The sequence below is a fragment of the Drosophila hydei genome, unplaced genomic scaffold (assembly GCF_003285905.1).
Source record: "Drosophila hydei strain 15085-1641.00,03,60 unplaced genomic scaffold, DhydRS2 tig00000001-arrow-pilon, whole genome shotgun sequence".
Taxonomy (NCBI): domain Eukaryota; kingdom Metazoa; phylum Arthropoda; class Insecta; order Diptera; family Drosophilidae; genus Drosophila; species Drosophila hydei.
The window spans coordinates 7,141,834-7,158,635 of NW_022045643.1; the positions used below are offsets into that span (position 1 = coordinate 7,141,834).

Consider the following 16,802-nt stretch of genomic DNA (forward strand, 5'->3'; position numbering starts at 1 on the left):
ATAAATATAATATAATAAACATTATGCGTAAGCTGAGATAAAGTGAACAAAATACGTTTTATTCTAAAGAAAATTTAAGAACTTTTAAATTCTTGCACTAATTTTTTGCGAAGCATACTTTTAGGCATATATTTAAAGTTTGAGAGTCACATATAAGCAGTGCACTGCTTTGAAGTGTGCATTAAGTGCCACAGGAACTGCTTGGCAAGCTAGTAGTAGGCGCGCATACACTGCTTGAAATTTATAATTTAAATAAGAGTCGTTAATTTTTTTTTCTTAAATTGCATTAACTTGAAATGTTTGTTTATAAATATTGCTTACCACCTATATTTTATAATCTTATTAACCCATTTGATTTGCCTCTCTGCTTTAATAGTTAATACCATAAATAGTTATATATATAATTGCCTAAATTTAGCGGCGCTTTAAGCTGAACAATAAATTTATTACTCAACTCAAATTTGGTTTTTGTGTGCAAATCTCATAAAAAGCTTTGCAAATTAGCCAAATATCCGATTAGTCCTGCTGTCTCATGCAAATTCATCAATTCAACATTAATTTATGCCGTGCAGCAAAGTTTTGCGGTCACATAAATCTGCAAGTGTTACGAGACCGCAGGGCAAAGATTTTCCAGAATCTGGCATCTGGTCAAACTGATTGAAGCGCCGAAACGGAATAAGCTCTTAAGTCCGAAGCAAAGCTGCCTATGTAAATGATGGGATGCATTTATTGTCTACAGAAGAATTTTTCCCACCGAGTTGTTGACAACTTGGTGCAGCGGTAACAGCGTCCAGATAAGAAGAACTCACATGAACATACATACAAATATACACATATTTATTCGCATTCGTGCTGAGAACGAAAATAAAAACCTGTGCATTTTTGGCTCATAATTTGCCTACGTACTTACGCCTGACCTATCCCGACCCTTTGCTGCTTTATACGGTTTCATTAAATATGCAAATGAGCAGTGGAAATTGCGGCTGCCTTAACGAAAAAAAGCAGAGAAAAAAATGAAATTGGGAAGGTGAAAACGACCAGGTGAGCTCGCAAGACAAACGCATGCCATGCCAGAGCCGGACTGAGCTGGCGGTGGAGACCCATCAGACCAGCCGTGAAATTTATACAAAGAGTTCGCATTGCACTTTGTTAGTTTACTGAAATACACTAACAAAAAGAAAAGCCTTGGGGAGCTCGAGAGTTTTTAAGTAGTACAAAACAAATATATATTGTAGTTTATTCTAAAAGGAATATATTTACCAAGATTTTATATTAGCTCCTTTAAGTCGCAACACTTTTATTGAACCATGCCTATAAGCACAAGAAAGAAAAGGAATTCGATTACAAAATATATTTAACATATAGACGGTAACTCTGCACTCTTCTATGAGATTCTCATATGCAAGGGTTGTAAGTAGTAAGCCTGATCAGTAGTTCTACGCTTTTCTATGAGATTCTCATAAGTACAAGTAAATACAATAAGAGAGTGGGCTTGATCAAAGAACATATAAACATAATGAACTTGAAAGCTATCATTGCTTTGTTATATTTGGTATTATACTCTTGAGCTATGTTATGCTCTATTGTAAGCGTATACCACATTCGTGAGACTTCATAATCCGCAACATAAGTCCAATGTTTTGCTGGCGGGCGGGCGGTGGTTGTAGGAAATTGGGACCCGGAGTTACTGAGCGAACGAGTCGAAAGTCGAATTAAATCGCCAAGTCCGAAATGAATGAAGGGAGCATGAAAGAGGGAGGGATAAAGGGAGCGAGGTAGAGAGAGAGAGAGAGCGCGTGGAATAAATGAATGAAACGAAATGTAATGAAAACGAAGGCGACGCTCGCAACTAAAAGTGCAACGCGTGGAAAAACTGTTGCCCTCTTTTGGGCGTCTTTACTTTCTTCTTCTTCGTCGTCTTCAACTGTTATGACAAAAATAAAAAATAAAAAATAAAAATAAAGAAAAGCAGCAGCAGCAGCAGCAGTAGCGGCCAAACTGAAAGTTTTGCCTGATTTCGGCGCCGCTCAAAGTATAATAATGTGCTGCTGCCTTCAACGACAACGGCAACGGCGATGCGGGGGCGTGGCCATGGGCTATGTAGCATGCGGCTTCTGCCGCTTCAAGTGCACACTTTCTCATGGCTTAGCACTTTGGTGCATAGTTCGTTGGTTTTTGTAGTGCCCGAAGGCGGTTGCGGGGGCGGCTGAGGCGGTGCGGGGCCGAAGTCGGTTGCCCAGCTTATGCAACAAATAATTTAATTTTATGCTGCATACAAAAAGGGAGCACGAACGAACCAAACGAACCAGCGAACGGAGCCAAACGAACCAGCGAAGGACGACGACAACGGAAATGCCACTTTACGGCCTGTTTGACGGCGAAGTGGACGTTAAGTTGTGAATATGATGATGGAGATGAAGAGATGCAGCAACGATTATGACAATAATGATGATGATAATGATAATGATGATGCTGATGATGATGGCGACATGAGCAACAAGCGGCAAACTGAAATATTGCGCATACGCCGCCTGGGACAGCGGAAAATCGTTGGCAACGAGGTCGAGCCGTAAAACTGGGCTAAATGTCGCATCAGGACATCACAGACAGACAAGCCAAGTAGTCACCCAGGATGGATGTCATAAAAAAACGAAGGCTTAGGCATAAAACATGAATTGCAGCAATCGAGTCTAAGCAAATTATGCAATCATAAATTTACACACAGAATCATATGTGATGACATATCGTAAAGTCTCTGACTGCTAAACATATTTTAAATAAGCCTAGCTAGTGTGAGAAAGTAAATGATAAAGCTTGTATGATAGGCACATGTTTGCTTGGTGAGAATAAGAAGCTGCATTGATGAGCAGCATGAGGTATGACAGACTATGAAGAGGAGATGTGCTAAGTGTCCTAAGTGATAACTTCAAGATATTCCTAAGCATGCCAGCTGTCATCCATCTGAAAAGTGAATGATAAATAAGCCATAAAACCGTCAGTTTATTTGCTCTGAAAATAATTTCAATTCTGAGAATCAAGAATCTTCTACGGGCTCTGCGTACAGCTTACAAGCAATTGGCCACTCGCTCGTCAGGTGAACTGTGCCGAAAAAAATTTAAATAATTCTCATTCGATTTCCTGGAAGCTAAGTTTCCATCTGTCTCTTTCCCCCTCCCCACTCTATTTCTCTCTCGCCCTCTAAGTTGCAATTCTAAGATATCAGCAGTCAGTTTTGTGTTTGCTCCATTAGAAATGTTTATGTTGCCTGCCTTTTCAGCCATAACAGCAGATGTTTTGGCCACAATTAAAGCACTCAAATGACCGCAAATGTTGTTGGCATTGACGACGACGAAGTCGACCTTCAAGCGAATCTCAGACTACACTACATAAATACATATAATTTGGCTTAATTGCGCAAAATAATCATAAGTTTTTTTTCCGGCCAGGCTCGACCACAGGGCAACAACAACGTCAACAACAACAATCTAATATCCTGGTTGGTGTTGAGTGGGCGGTGGTCTGGTGCTGACCTGCTTTTGTTATCATCAAATGTTTGGCCAGCACATGTGTGCGCAAAGTTTTCGCCGCCGTCGACACATTAAATGAAATTTAATTCCTGCTGCCGTCATAAGCAGGCGGCCAGGACAGCAGCTGCTGGACAGGCTTCGAGTGAGCCAAGGCAAACCGCCAAAAACTGTAGTCGGCTTCGCTGTCTTGCCTCAACAGCCGCAACCCGCCCATTTTTTTTAGCCCCTTGGCCGCCTGTATACGTGTGATGCCACCATTTAAATGTTATTTAACGCTGCCACCCAGAAAGTGGCCTGGCCACTGCTGCTGCTGATGTGCGCTGCTCTGCCCTGGCCTGGTCTGGTCTGCTCTGTTCTGGTGTTTGTGTTATATTCTGTGGGCGTGGCATACTCATAAAACGTCGCACAGTTGTTGCAAAATTTGTGGCCTCAACGCTTGTCGTTTGTTTAAAAGCCGCACAAGATCCGAGCCAAAATTACCACAGAGCAAAAAAAGGAAAAAAATTTCACGCTCATCTGACTAAATGGTTTTATAGCTTTTGATATTTGCTCATTTGGGTGTTTGGGGCCAAAAATACGTTGATACCATTTGGTTGCTGTTGCTGTTGTAATTTATGAGCGGTCAGTTTTGGGGCCAACACGTCCATCCGTCGCACCCTTCGCTCGCCTCGTTAGCCCTTTCCTCGTTTGGGCGCCCCAAATTCATAAGCCAAGCCAAAAACCAATCATATCAAACTTGTGCTGCCTACTTTGGATCGTTTCGGCTGTCCGAAATGCTTGCGTTGGCTATATTTCTCTGATTTTGCATTGCTTCGCTTGCCTTTTGCTATTCCTTTTCGTTTTCTTTTCCTTTTTTCTTGGGGCTTTTCTGGATTTGTATGTCTTAATCATATTTTATGTTTTATATTTCGCGCTTCAAGTATTTGATGGCTGACTAGCCCAATGGAGCTGGCTTTGTTTTTTTGCTACTGCGCCAAAGGCGCATAATTTGTGACCGTAGAACAGGCGGCGCGTGTAGCTGTGTCTCAGGTCAGGAGACAAGAGTCATGTGCGGTCACCAATTAGTGTTTATGTGTGCATTAATCTTCATTTTGCCTAAGCAGGCGAGCAGATAGATAAAGGCGGGCGGGCGGTAGGGAGGTGGCATTATTTAGGAAGTGTGTGGCAAGATTTGTGTGCATGTCAAATAGGTAGAGCAGGACTAGAACTGTCTGAAATAATAAAGACCAGGACAGTTTGAGGTCATAATATTTGGTATGTGGATATTTTTCTTAATAAATATAAGCTTCAAGTGTGTTCAGCAGTAGAGGCTTTAATATATTTATATTTTTTTATAGATAAATATATTTTTTTTTTTTAAATTTTTTGTATAGGCATAGCTGAAGTTGTTCAACAAGTATCGATAATTTCTACTTTTTTCCTGAAGTATTTATTTATTATTTATAAATATCAATTTGATGCCTTTCAAAGTAACAACCTCAACAGCTCAAATTACTTCAAAAACTAATTTATTGTAATCTTGTACTATAAACATCAGCCTTTACGCAAATATTGTCGTTAAATTCCTTCTCAGTTCACAAACATTATGCATATTTATATAATTAATTATTTATAAATATTTAACACGTTTCGCTGTACGTCTAAGCTTAGCCTAAGCCTAATTTGCTTAACTTAAAGTATTTATTTATGGCCATATTGAGGCGTTATGACTGCTTAGCCCAGCGCGCGCTCTCTTTCTCAGTCTTTTTGTTAGCTCAAGTGGCCGGTAAGGACTTGACTTGATTTTACATAAATGCCAAATAAAAATCTTGGCCAAAATGCAACAGCGGGCACCGGCGGCTGCGGCCGTATCCGTCGTTAGGCTGCCCACAAATGCTCCACTTAACGGTCGACTAGGCACAAGGTCGGTAAAATCAACAAAAGCTGCGCTGCGGACTTTCAATAATTGGGGCCGGCATGAGCCCTAGGGATAGGACCAAGACGAGAGAGCGATGAGGAGGGGGTCGTTTTGGGGGTGGGGGATGCGCCACCATGGAGGCCTGGCGTGGCCGGCACTTCATCAGCGGGGCAATTGAAGCATGCGGCCTGGGCCGGACTCAGGTTTCTGGCCGGGCACTAAATTACGTTTAGTGGGTTAATAAAATGCCAAGCACTTTATGCAAATTGAATTAAATGGAGCTTAGCTCAGGATCTGGCTCGTTGGCCTGACTTCCGGCAGGACAAGCGAAAGCGCTTGTAAAATGCGCTCCCAGCTGCTTTCTCTGAAACTCACCCACTCTCTCTCCCTCTGTCTCTCTGCCCCTCCCTGCCTTGCTGTGTACATAAGCAACATTTCAATGCATTATTTATAAAGGATTAGCACCGAGAGCAACTGTCATGCATTCTAAGCGGAAGATGGCAACAAACAGGAACAGGAAGGAAAAACCTTTGCCTAACGAGAATTACTAATTGCCCACGTTCATGTCTGTGCATGTGTGAGCGAGCTCTATTGTTGTTGCTTTTAATTATATGCATTATGAGACGCTCATTAACAAAGCAAATGAAGAAAGTCAAAAGTGTGTAAGTTGAAATGACGGACGAAACCCACACACGGCCGTCGAACCACCACCCACCACATGCGACAGACACCTGCACAGCTGCTCTGGGTAAACATTATTTAAATTTATAAAGCCACAAGAGCAATAACAGCAACAGCAACAACAACACTGTGACAGTGTGACTGGCATATTTTTGAGATGCGCTCATGACAGCACGCAACAAACAATTGCAAAGCATTTTTATGTGGTATTAAAAAATACTAGTAAGTTTTGAATTTAAAATATTTTATTAAGAATAATAAAATTAATTTTTCACATAGTTTTTGAAATGTAGAAACTGAATGCAATATTTTCATTTGCCTTTAGCTAACGTTATCTCTGCTACTTTCCCTAATACATTTAATCTCTGCCCTAGATAAATTTCTAATAATCATATTATGCTCATCTCTAATGCACATATGTGTGGCTCACCTGTACAGGTGTAGGTCTTTTGCAAACCTGTGCACGTGTCTGGAAAATGGAATGAATGGAAAATCCTTTTTGTGTGAAAAAAAACAGTTTTTACTTGTTTTTTAAATGAATATATACGCCTTGGAATTTTACATAATTAACTGACAATGAGTGTGTATGTGTGCGTATTTATGCAGGAGCATTGGAGGACAGACCTGCGTGTGTGAGGCATTTAAGCAGAAAGCAGCTACTGACAACAACAACATGAACTCGTTCACCAATTCCCAGGGGACTTAAGTTAATTATCACATTTTTTACACACAATTTTACTTTGCATTGATGCGTTACTGTGGGCTGACGGCTGTCGGCTCTCGGCTGTGGACTGGGGGCATGGCCAGGGCGAACATTAAAGCGTAATTATGTGTATAATTTGCTTGTAATTTGCTGTAAAGCACATGATATGAACGCGATTAAACAGCTCCAAAAAGCTCAAGCAGCTAATTAATATGCAATTAAAAATAATTCAAAATTTCGATTTTTATTTTTAGCACAAAAGAAAAGCGATTCAATTAGTGAGAATTCTATTGAGCCACAAATATATATAGAAAATAAATATATAGAAAATAATATATTATTACCTTTAGCCAATTAGCACAGCTTTTACCCTCTCCATCTCTCTGTCTCTCCCTTTTCTTCTCTTTCATGCAAAGCGCGTGTTTGGCTCTTTGGCCTTCTTATCAATATTAACAATTTGCAAATGACTTTCACTTCAATCGCGAGGACTGCGTAATTTGTAGCCCTTGCGAAAAACAAACAAATAAATGGAATTATTTTTAACTGAAATGCTTGTAAGCATTGCGAAATTCTATCGAGAGCGCTAAGTATGTAGGCTGGCCACGTGCTAAGCTCCCATAAAATGCACATTAGAACGAGTGGAATTGCACTGCAATGATGTGATGGACGCGCAGATGCCCTACATCAATATACTTTATATAATATATAAAATATTAATACGTTCAGACACAAGACGACGCTGGAGCAGCAGCAGAAGAATATGAATTTAAAATGAGTCTGAAAATTGTGGTAATTTAATAAACCACATCAAATTGATAGATAAATATAGCTGTGACTTTATGTATATAGATGTATGTAAGTATATATGATTTACTTCTGGTGCTGCTTCTAAGCAACTTCTGATCTGAGCTAATCTAAAAGACTTCATATACATTGTCTGCATATGAAAGAATCGTGGTATAGCTCTATAGCTGTGGGTATATAAAAGCATATATGAGCTTTAAATCTAGTTCTCTGAGCTGCTGAATCGGAACTATATGATTCGATATATAAAAGCTATGTCCCACACAAGATAAATTCTTTTATAACTAGCTAAATTGTAAACATCTTCAATATAATTTTTTCATATATGTTGGACTTACAACTGAGTCAAAGTGAAGACCCTTTTGCATCTATATGCAGAGTCTAGGGTATTCGGGCAAGCAGTCAGGAAACAGCATCGGGCACAGGATCTTCGCGCATTACATTAATATTTATCAGCCATGCAATTACGATTAGAGCAGACAAACTATTGACTGAGGCGATGGCCCTATGGCTCTAGCGCCAAAAAAGATGGCAGCCAAATTGTCAGACAAAGCGTTGCGATTGCCGGGCACAATTTATTGATTCGACGCATTGAAATAGTTCTCAGCGGAGCCATTTCAAAGATTTGTACGACAACATTTTTCGCCAGTTCCTGTGTTTCATTTTTTGGTTTTTGTTTTCGTGCCTTTTCGCTGAAATAGCTGAAAATTCTAACAGACGCGCATAAAAATTCGAATGCGCGTAGTTAAACGCCCATACACACGGAACGCTATGCTATAAAAGGGGCGTGGCAGTGGCTATTCAATGAGACAAAGCCCAGCATATTGGGATTTTGTCCGTCCCCAAATCGTTTTTTTCTTCTTTTTGGCAAGGGGATCATTTAAGGGCGGAAGGGATGTCGCTTTTGACTGCTATGTGTCGCCTGAACGATAAAGCAATGACAAAAGTCACAGCGATTAAAGTTCAATTGGTGTAACTATCGACTATTAGAAATTTTGTTGAACGAAAGGGGAAAAGCAGATAAAAATCTCGAATTGCTGCATGCAAACAATTTCTGCTTATTTATAACTTGTATCAAATGTGAATGTTATGCAGCATAAAAATGCTAGTAATGGAAATAAATATTAAAAATATTTTGAATATTTTCAGATTTTATTTTTATAAGTCTCGCATAGTTGACTTTAATGTTTTCAAACGATTTTTCTAGACAATTTACGATTTCATCTTTAATTTGACAGTTGAGCTTATTACTTTTAGAATAGGAGTTTATTTAATCGGGCAATTATATATTGAGTTAACATAAAACATTGCTATAATTCTATATTAAGAGTGGTTCCACACAGTAGAGAGAGTTGTTCACTGGCCGACTTGTCTTACTGTAGCTCTCAAGCTGTGGATCTTTTAGTTTTTCGTATTATACATTTAAATACCATGCCATCATTTTTTATAGATTTATTTGCTATGAATTTAGTGAAGATTGCTTTGACACTATCAGAATCCTACCCAAGGCAAAATTTAAGAGATTTGGCTATGAAATAGTGTCTAAAATTTCTTAGTAATTTTTTATTTATGTTTAATAATCTAATCGTGCCAAAATTATTAAGAAAATTATTTTAATTTAAATAAAGAAAGGTGAGTGACTTCGTTATCAATAGAAGATGTGTGCAGAGAGGGTCGAGGGGAAGCCACTTGGGTTGATAGTTTGTGAAATATATATACATCATTTTGTAGCTTTCGGAATGGCTTATGCAGCTTCAGTCTGGTATTTTTGTTTATTAGTACAAGCATATATACTTAATATAGTTAACTTTACACAGGCTTAATTTAAAGCGAAAGTTTAATGATGTTCTTCGGAGATAAGTGTTTCAACTACTTTTACTTTGCCTATTTATCTCAATTATCAGTGTCAACTCTCTCTTTGAGAAGTTTTAAAATACTTAACTCGATTAAACGCAAATAAATTATGCATTCATTTACAAGTCTAGTTTCAAAGATCTTCCGTTTTGCCGCAAGGCCATGTCAAATTTCGCTATTTAATTAGTTCTAATCGCTTGGCAGCTGATGCAATTCAAATGTCAATTGCGTTGATACGTTGATATAGTGATTCGAATCCCATTCGATCTGATGTGATCTGAACTGTCGGCAGTCTCCTGTCTGCCGTCTGCTGTCGCTACAAACAATGCAGGTATGCTGGCAATTATGAAACAAACTGCAGCTAAATGCGTGATAAACTGAAAAAAAAACTCTACATAAGTTCAAGTCTAGAGACAGCCTCATGCCTTGTGCTGTCACCAATTTAAGTTATTCAGCACAATTTTTTTCTCTTTCGGCGGCTAATTGCATATTTCGGAAGTTCTATAAAGGCATTGAGGTGGACGAATTCTAACGGCGTCTATTAATTAACCTCTAAAAGGCAATGACAGCCGCCGAGCTGAAACTGAACTGAACTGAACTAAACTTAACTAACTAACGTTTGTCCACTAAGACGCCAGTAACTGCTTATCTATATACCGTTAGCTTTTATATCATACTTTGGCTCGCTTGTCTATATAGCAGCCACAAAAAATAAAAAAACCAACCAACTTGTTTAAACAATGCATGCTCAGTTTATTATGACAACAGCTCAGTGTCAATAATTGTGCCACAAAATTGTGGAAAACCAACAAATTTTTTGCAAATATAAACTAATATTTTTTTTTGGGTAAACCTCGGGGTTCTATACTCTATAAGTGGGAAAGGGAAAGCAGAAATTTAGAAAAATAATTTTAATTTTATTAATGTAAAAATGAAATAATTTTAGCTATGCATAACTCTTCTACTAACTCTATCTAACTCTAACTCTAACTCTATCTTCGACTCTACCTTCGACTCTAACTAACTCTAACTAACTCTATCTTCGACTTTAGAAGTTTAGTTTAAGACTTCGCCTGCAGCTACAAAAGTTCGAAGTACCCAATAAACATGTTAGAGTAACCTAGAATCGAGTTCTGGCAATTGCAAGTATTGTATTTTTGGCAAAGCAATTAGTCCACATTGTTTCTTGATATACATTGAGAGTAACAAAGCTCAAGGTCTTGCATATTAGCTAAGGCTAAGTTTGCCTAACAAACATGATAGATCTACAACTTAGCTAAGCAAAAGATTATAGCATAACATTCTATTCAAACAACATTTAAGTCACAATTCAGTTAGAATCATATGAATAGAAATTTTATTCGTATTTCTATTCCAATTCTCTGACTGAACAACTCACTTGATGCCCCCGTCATAATGCATGTTAATCAACAAAAATAATTGGCACACAATCAATTTTCCAGCCAGCAGACAGATTGAATATGCCTGATTGTTTTGAGTGCTCATTATAATATAATTTGCATGAAGTTGCCAACAAAAATCTTCTCATGAGCAAACAATTCCAGCACCTGGAACAGGTACAGCGCAACAAATCGTATCGCTTGTGGTATATATATTTTTTAAATATCTCTTTGTTGTTTTAACAATTAAAGGTTTCTGTCAAAAGGAGAAATGCCAAAGCAGAAAACTGGAACTGGAAGTGGAACTGAAGCTGAAACATGTGTCTAAAAATAGACGTGGGAATTCAGTTTTCCCGATGCAGAGACCTGCAACTAAGGTAATTGCATGGTTAACTGAAATACCCAATTAATTGGTTCGGCTTTATGCCCGATATTTCAATGGAAAATCGGCTCAGGTTGCAGTTACAGTTACAGTTACAGTTAGTCAGCGCACGTCAATGTCGCTCGCTCTCGCTCCATCTCTATTAGTTTCTCTACCTCTCTCTGTGAGACAATAAACAATCCCAAGCGCACGGCAGTTGATTTATCTAGTGCTTAAGTTCTCCGTATCCACTTGTCTAGGTTTTATTTGAGTGTCAGCTGCGCTAGCAACTGCACGCGCCAAACGCACACGCTGTCCAATCCGTTGACAACTCCATTGCGAATGCATTTCGAATTACGATCCGCGCATCCATTTGATCTGAGAAATCACGTTTCACTGATATTTACGACTTGTATCGTTGTCGTCGCGCCTTCATCGTAACTTCCGCGTGTGTGTGCCTCGCAGGCTATATAAGGAACAACTCCATCAAAATGATATTCGGTCGCTGCACACGCAAGCAAATACTCACAATGAGTGCCTTGGCTGCTGGCGCTGTCTTGGCAATCGTTGCCATCATTGTGTTCAACAACCGGGCGGAGGCCAAGCTGCCGCCCTGGGCTCAGCCCAACAGATTGAACAAGTGCCTCAAAACACGGCCAAACACAACAGAATCGACGCTGGAACTGGTGCATATTGTGTTCAGACATGGCATACGCACACCTGTCGACACCTTTCCCAACGATCCTTATATCAAGGACAGCTTTAAGCCCACTGGCTGGGGGCATGTGACTAATGTGAGTTGGTAGCATCTGAGACTTCCATATGAGGAAAGAAAATATATTAAAAATAATTAAAAATTGATTTAAACATTTTCTGTAACTTAAAGACTTTAAATTTATATTATATCTTAAGGAATAATTATAAAACAAATTCTTTAAATTTTTTATAATTTTATTTTACAGCGCGGCAAGAAAGAGTTATTCGACATGGGTCGTTGGCTGCATCGGCGCTATGGCGACTTTATGGGTCCCTTTTACAGACCTGACGTAAGTTTCACTTTTACTCTAAACTATGCTGATGAATATATATCGAATCTATATACTATATAGCGCCTACACGCGCAATCAACAGCCTCGCCGAGAGCCATGATGTCGCTGCAAACTACACTGGCCAGCATGTTTGAGCCGCGCGGCACGCCCATGGAGTGGAATAAGCAGCTCAACTGGCAGCCCATACCCATTCTGTCAGAGCCACTGGATCAGGACTCGGTATGCTGATCACTATATACAAATAAACAGAGTTTTTAATTACAAGTTGTTTAACAGCTGCTGCTTGTGCGCACGCCTTGCCCGCGCTACTTCGAGGCACGGGATGAGGTGTTCGAGCTGCCCGAAGTAATAGCTCAGCAGGCGCCCTATGCAGATATGCTGCGAGAGCTGAGCAATCTGACGGGCATGGCCATGCGCAATGCCGAGGATGTCAACTCCTTGTATATAACTCTGCTAGCCGAACAGGAGTTTGGCTATAAGTTGCCCGACTGGGCCAAGGACTACTTTCCAGAGCGCATGCAATTCCTGGCCGAGCAGAGCTATATCTACAATGCGTATACGCCCGAGATGCAGAAGATCAAGGGCGGCCCCTTCCTGCGTAAAATGTACGACGAGATGCTGGCAAAGCAGGCGGGCACCCTGAAACCCAAGGAACGCGGCATGTTCATCTATACGGGCCACGACTGGACGGTGGGCAATATACTCTCCGCCCTGGGTCTCTGGAAACGTCAGATGCCGCGCTTCGCCGTGATGGCCATATTTGAAACGCATCGAAACCTCAAAACAGGGGAATACTATGTGGAGGTAATGCAACTTATGCCTTAGCCTTTGCAAGGGGCAATAATATATCTGCTTTCATCTCTGCAGATCTTCTTGCGCAACGATGAATTTGGCTGCCTGGAGCAGTTGAAGCTGGCCGACTGCGAGCTGCAATGTCCACTGAATCGCCTCGTCGAGCTGAGCGAATCGGTGCTGCCCAATGAGCCCATGGAGCAGCGTTGTCGCGCTCGTAACGCCAATTTTGTGGAACCGCCGCCACGCAAAATCGATCAGTAACAAAATTTCTGAGAAATCATCGCAGAGCGCTCAGTATTCAGTATTAGATGATGAAAGCTGGTCATGCATTCAGAGGGCAATAAATACAAAATCGAAATAAACTACATACAAAAACCCCAAAAAGAAATCAAATAATTGTTTACCAGAATTGTATTTTTTTTTGGGTAAATTAGCTTTTTGTGCGGGGCACTTTCGCCTTGATTATATTTAATTTTGTGTGTTATTAAAAGTTTTTTTTATTTTTATTGTGCAGCAACTGTTTGCGTATCGTGCAACGTCATCTCTCACGCTGTTCGCTATCTGGGCAAACATATTCTCGATTCTCTCGATTTCGTTCTACATAATCGCGACTTAAAAGCCGCTCGGCTGCTATTAGTGCAGTCACTAGACGAGTGAGTCTCGACGCAGCTGGAAGTTCGCCAATCTAATAAAACACTATACACACATATAAATATATATATATTCATATATATATAAATCAAATCAAATTATTTATAATGTGGCTCAAGTATTTGGTTAGCCTGTGGCTGGGCCTGCTTCTTGTGGGAGCAGCCATTGTGCCACAGGATGAGCATCCACGAGGACTGGACAGCTCAAACTCAACGTTGGAGCTTGTGCATGTGGTAAATAATTCTCAACTCTTATAATTGCTTTCACTCTGTAAGCGCGATATATCAAACATATATGTGTGTAGATACATATACTTATGTAGTGCCGAAAATAATTTATACACATTGCGACTCGTAGGCCCTAGACCATAAAATTATTAAATGTGTGTTTCCACTTTTGTGAGCTATTTAATCTTTATAATGAGACTATAAAGAGGCTTTAATTTAGGCACTCATAGTGAAAAGGAGAGGTAAACATCTTTGTTATGAGTGAAAATGTGATAGCAGGTCATATGAACTCAGCTTTAATTGAAATTATTTCCATATTCTTATGTGAGTTGATAGAGTATCTACTGTCAGAACTTCATTTATTATAAAAATTAATTTGTGGCTTATTGAAATATGAAGATATTTAAATATACATTTCGATAAATGCATAAATTAATTTAGAATTCATTTAGAATCCATTGTTAGAACATGATTAATATTCAATTATATTCGCTTGAAATTGAAGGCGTATGGCGTATACTTAATATCAAACTGTTAATTGAGATAGAAGTGTGTTGGAATACATAAAATTCGAATTACTTGAAATTAATTTGGAAACCCTTGTTCAAACGGTATTTATAATAATATTAATTAGTTTTGCTCTATACCACTTGACCACTTCTAGACCAGTTTGAGCAACATGACGTATACTTAATTCCAAATGGTTTTATCATGATTTTAAGCAATCCAACCGGTTTGCTAAGCAAATTAAAAAATGCTTGCGCAAAGCTAATTATTTTAATGTATTTCTAATTAGAATGCAACAAGCAACTACATAAAAAATTATTGTTAATGAGCTACTAAAAGCAAGTGAAGAATCGACTTGACTAGACCGGACACAAGTATACCCTGTAGCAAGCTTTCAAGATACTGTCTGCTTGATGGAAGTCAGTCATAGGAGCTGATCCTTTAGCCATTAATTGCAAATTTAATTAAACTCATTCATTTATAGGTTATTTATTTGCCTACATCTTTTTTTAAAAATTTCTTTCATTTCAATATTTTTAAATATTCATAATTCATTTACAGCTGTTTAGACATGGCCCGCGCACACCTGTCAACACATTCCCCAAAGATCCACATATAAACGAAACTTATGAGCCCTATGGCTGGGGTCAGCTGACGAATGTAAGTGAAATAATTAAATAATAAATTAAAATAACATTCTCATTCTATAGGCAGCCAAAGTGGAGCTCTACAAAATAGGCAAACAGTTGCGCAAGCGTTACAAAAACTTTCTGCTGCCCTACTATCAACCGGATGTGAGTTGCCTAATTCGATCTTGGGCTAATACATGACTAATTCGTTTGCTTATTTCAGCTGCTGCACGCCCAGGCAACACAATCATCACGCACTATTATGTCGCTGCAGATGGTGCTGGCCGGCCTGTTTCCGCCAGAGAATACGCCCTTGGAGTGGAATATGCTCCTCAACTGGCAGCCCATACCCATCTACATGGAGCCCGAGGCCACCGACAAGGTAAGGCTGCCAGCAATAGCAGGCCCATTAAGGGGTATTAATATAGAACTATTTGCAGATCCTGCGCCAGAAGGTGCCCTGCCCTCGATACGATGAGGCCGTCTGGGAGGTAATGCACACGCCAGAGGTGCTCGCTTTACATGAGAAGAACGCTGAGTTGCTACGCGAGCTGACCGACTTGACGGGCCTTAATGTCACCTATGCTCATGACGTGACTAATGTGTTCATTTCACTGCAAACACAGCTGGCCTACGGCCTGAAGCTGCCAGAGTGGACAAAGGACTACTTCCCAGACAAAATGCGTCCGCTGGCAATCAAGGCGTATACATATGATGCCTATACGCCGGAGCTGTGCAAGATCAAAGGTGGCTATTACCTGGAGGACCTTTACAAGCACATACAGGCCAAGATTGACGGCGAACTGGAGCCAGCGGGCAGAAAGTTGTTCATCTCCTGTGCACACGATTGGACCATATCCAATGTGCTCAGCGCTCTGAATGTTTGGGGAGATAGGATGCCTCGCTTCTCGGCACTGATTGCCATCGAGCTGCACCGACGCACAGACAGCGGCGACTACTTCGTGGAGATCTATTTTCAAAATGATCCCAACAAGCCGCCAGAGCTGCTGCAGGTGCCCGGCTGCGACAAGCAGTGCCCCATTGAGCAGCTACTGAAGCTGTCACAGGATGTGCTGCCCGATGCACCCTACGAACAGCTGTGCATTGCCAAGGGCACCAGCGATGGCACACACATCACATATCACAAATGAGCGGCATTCTTAACTTAATCTAGCAGTATTAACTACAGTCTATATAAATGAATGGCTTACATAAGAGCTATATGTGTATATATATGTATTAAAATCTATTCGCATGCACATGATTTGCTGTTTGATTGATTTGCACGCCACACGAACAGCCTAGCTTAATGTAGAAGTGGGTGTGCGTGCCTTACTCCAGCTGTTGGAAGGTGGTTCTAAAGGTTTATGGCTCTGATGGTCTGAATATGTTTTTTTTTTAAGTATACGACTAAAAGGTGAGGGCTTAACTAATCAAGAGGTTTTAGTATTGACTTAGTATTCAAATATAAATTTTTATATAATATATATCAAAAGATAATTATCAGGCTGCCGTTTGGTAAAAGAATTTTTCTTAATAATAATTTGCAACTTATAATAGTTGTATATGGTGTGGATTGTTTATGCTAATATAGTAATAAATGTGGAATAAAAGCCTAATATAGCAAAATATCAAAATACAATTTTACTAATATAAACAAATCTCTAGTTCAAATAGCTAGCTGCCTTAAGACACCAAGTAGTAAAACAGAAGCATA

The 16,802-nt window shown here is 39.7% G+C and overlaps 2 protein-coding genes across 3 annotated transcripts; both read left to right on the forward strand.

Moving 5' to 3' along the window:
• Positions 1 to 11,161: 11,161 nt before the first annotated feature.
• On the forward strand, positions 11,162 to 13,465 carry LOC111605081 (prostatic acid phosphatase). 2 transcript variants are annotated; one of them, XM_023323415.2, is made up of 5 exons: positions 11,162 to 11,243; positions 12,190 to 12,273; positions 12,337 to 12,495; positions 12,553 to 13,080; positions 13,144 to 13,465. In XM_023323415.2, exons 1-5 carry the CDS (start codon positions 11,223 to 11,225, stop codon positions 13,330 to 13,332), a joined length of 981 nt encoding a protein of 326 aa, XP_023179183.1. In that variant the 5' UTR covers positions 11,162 to 11,222; the 3' UTR covers positions 13,333 to 13,465. The 2 variants fall into 2 exon arrangements, with proteins under 2 accessions (XP_023179183.1, XP_023179182.1); XM_023323414.2 differs by lacking the exon at positions 11,162 to 11,243 and adding an exon at positions 11,383 to 12,021.
• A 272-nt stretch (positions 13,466 to 13,737) lies between these two features.
• Positions 13,738 to 16,393, forward strand: LOC111605078 (lysosomal acid phosphatase). Its single transcript, XM_023323412.2, has 5 exons — positions 13,738 to 13,955; positions 15,018 to 15,116; positions 15,167 to 15,250; positions 15,309 to 15,467; positions 15,526 to 16,393. Exons 1-5 carry the CDS (start codon positions 13,830 to 13,832, stop codon positions 16,234 to 16,236), a joined length of 1,179 nt encoding a protein of 392 aa, XP_023179180.2. The 5' UTR covers positions 13,738 to 13,829; the 3' UTR covers positions 16,237 to 16,393.
• Positions 16,394 to 16,802: the final 409 nt, after the last annotated feature.

What these genes read in the sequence shown, in the direction of transcription:
- LOC111605081 (XM_023323414.2), top strand. Translation starts at nt 11,719, where the DNA reads ATGATATTCGGTCGCTGCACACGCAAGCAAATACTCACAATGAGTGCC. An exon ending in GCTGGGGGCATGTGACTAAT is followed by an intron (nt 12,022 to 12,189) that starts GTGAGTTGGTAG and finishes TTTATTTTACAG; the next exon opens with CGCGGCAAGAAAGAGTTATT. An exon ending in GTCCCTTTTACAGACCTGAC is followed by an intron (nt 12,274 to 12,336) that starts GTAAGTTTCACT and finishes TATACTATATAG; the next exon opens with CGCCTACACGCGCAATCAAC.
- LOC111605078 (XM_023323412.2), top strand. Translation starts at nt 13,830, where the DNA reads ATGTGGCTCAAGTATTTGGTTAGCCTGTGGCTGGGCCTGCTTCTTGTG. An exon ending in CGTTGGAGCTTGTGCATGTG is followed by an intron (nt 13,956 to 15,017) that starts GTAAATAATTCT and finishes ATTCATTTACAG; the next exon opens with CTGTTTAGACATGGCCCGCG. An exon ending in TGCCCTACTATCAACCGGAT is followed by an intron (nt 15,251 to 15,308) that starts GTGAGTTGCCTA and finishes TGCTTATTTCAG; the next exon opens with CTGCTGCACGCCCAGGCAAC.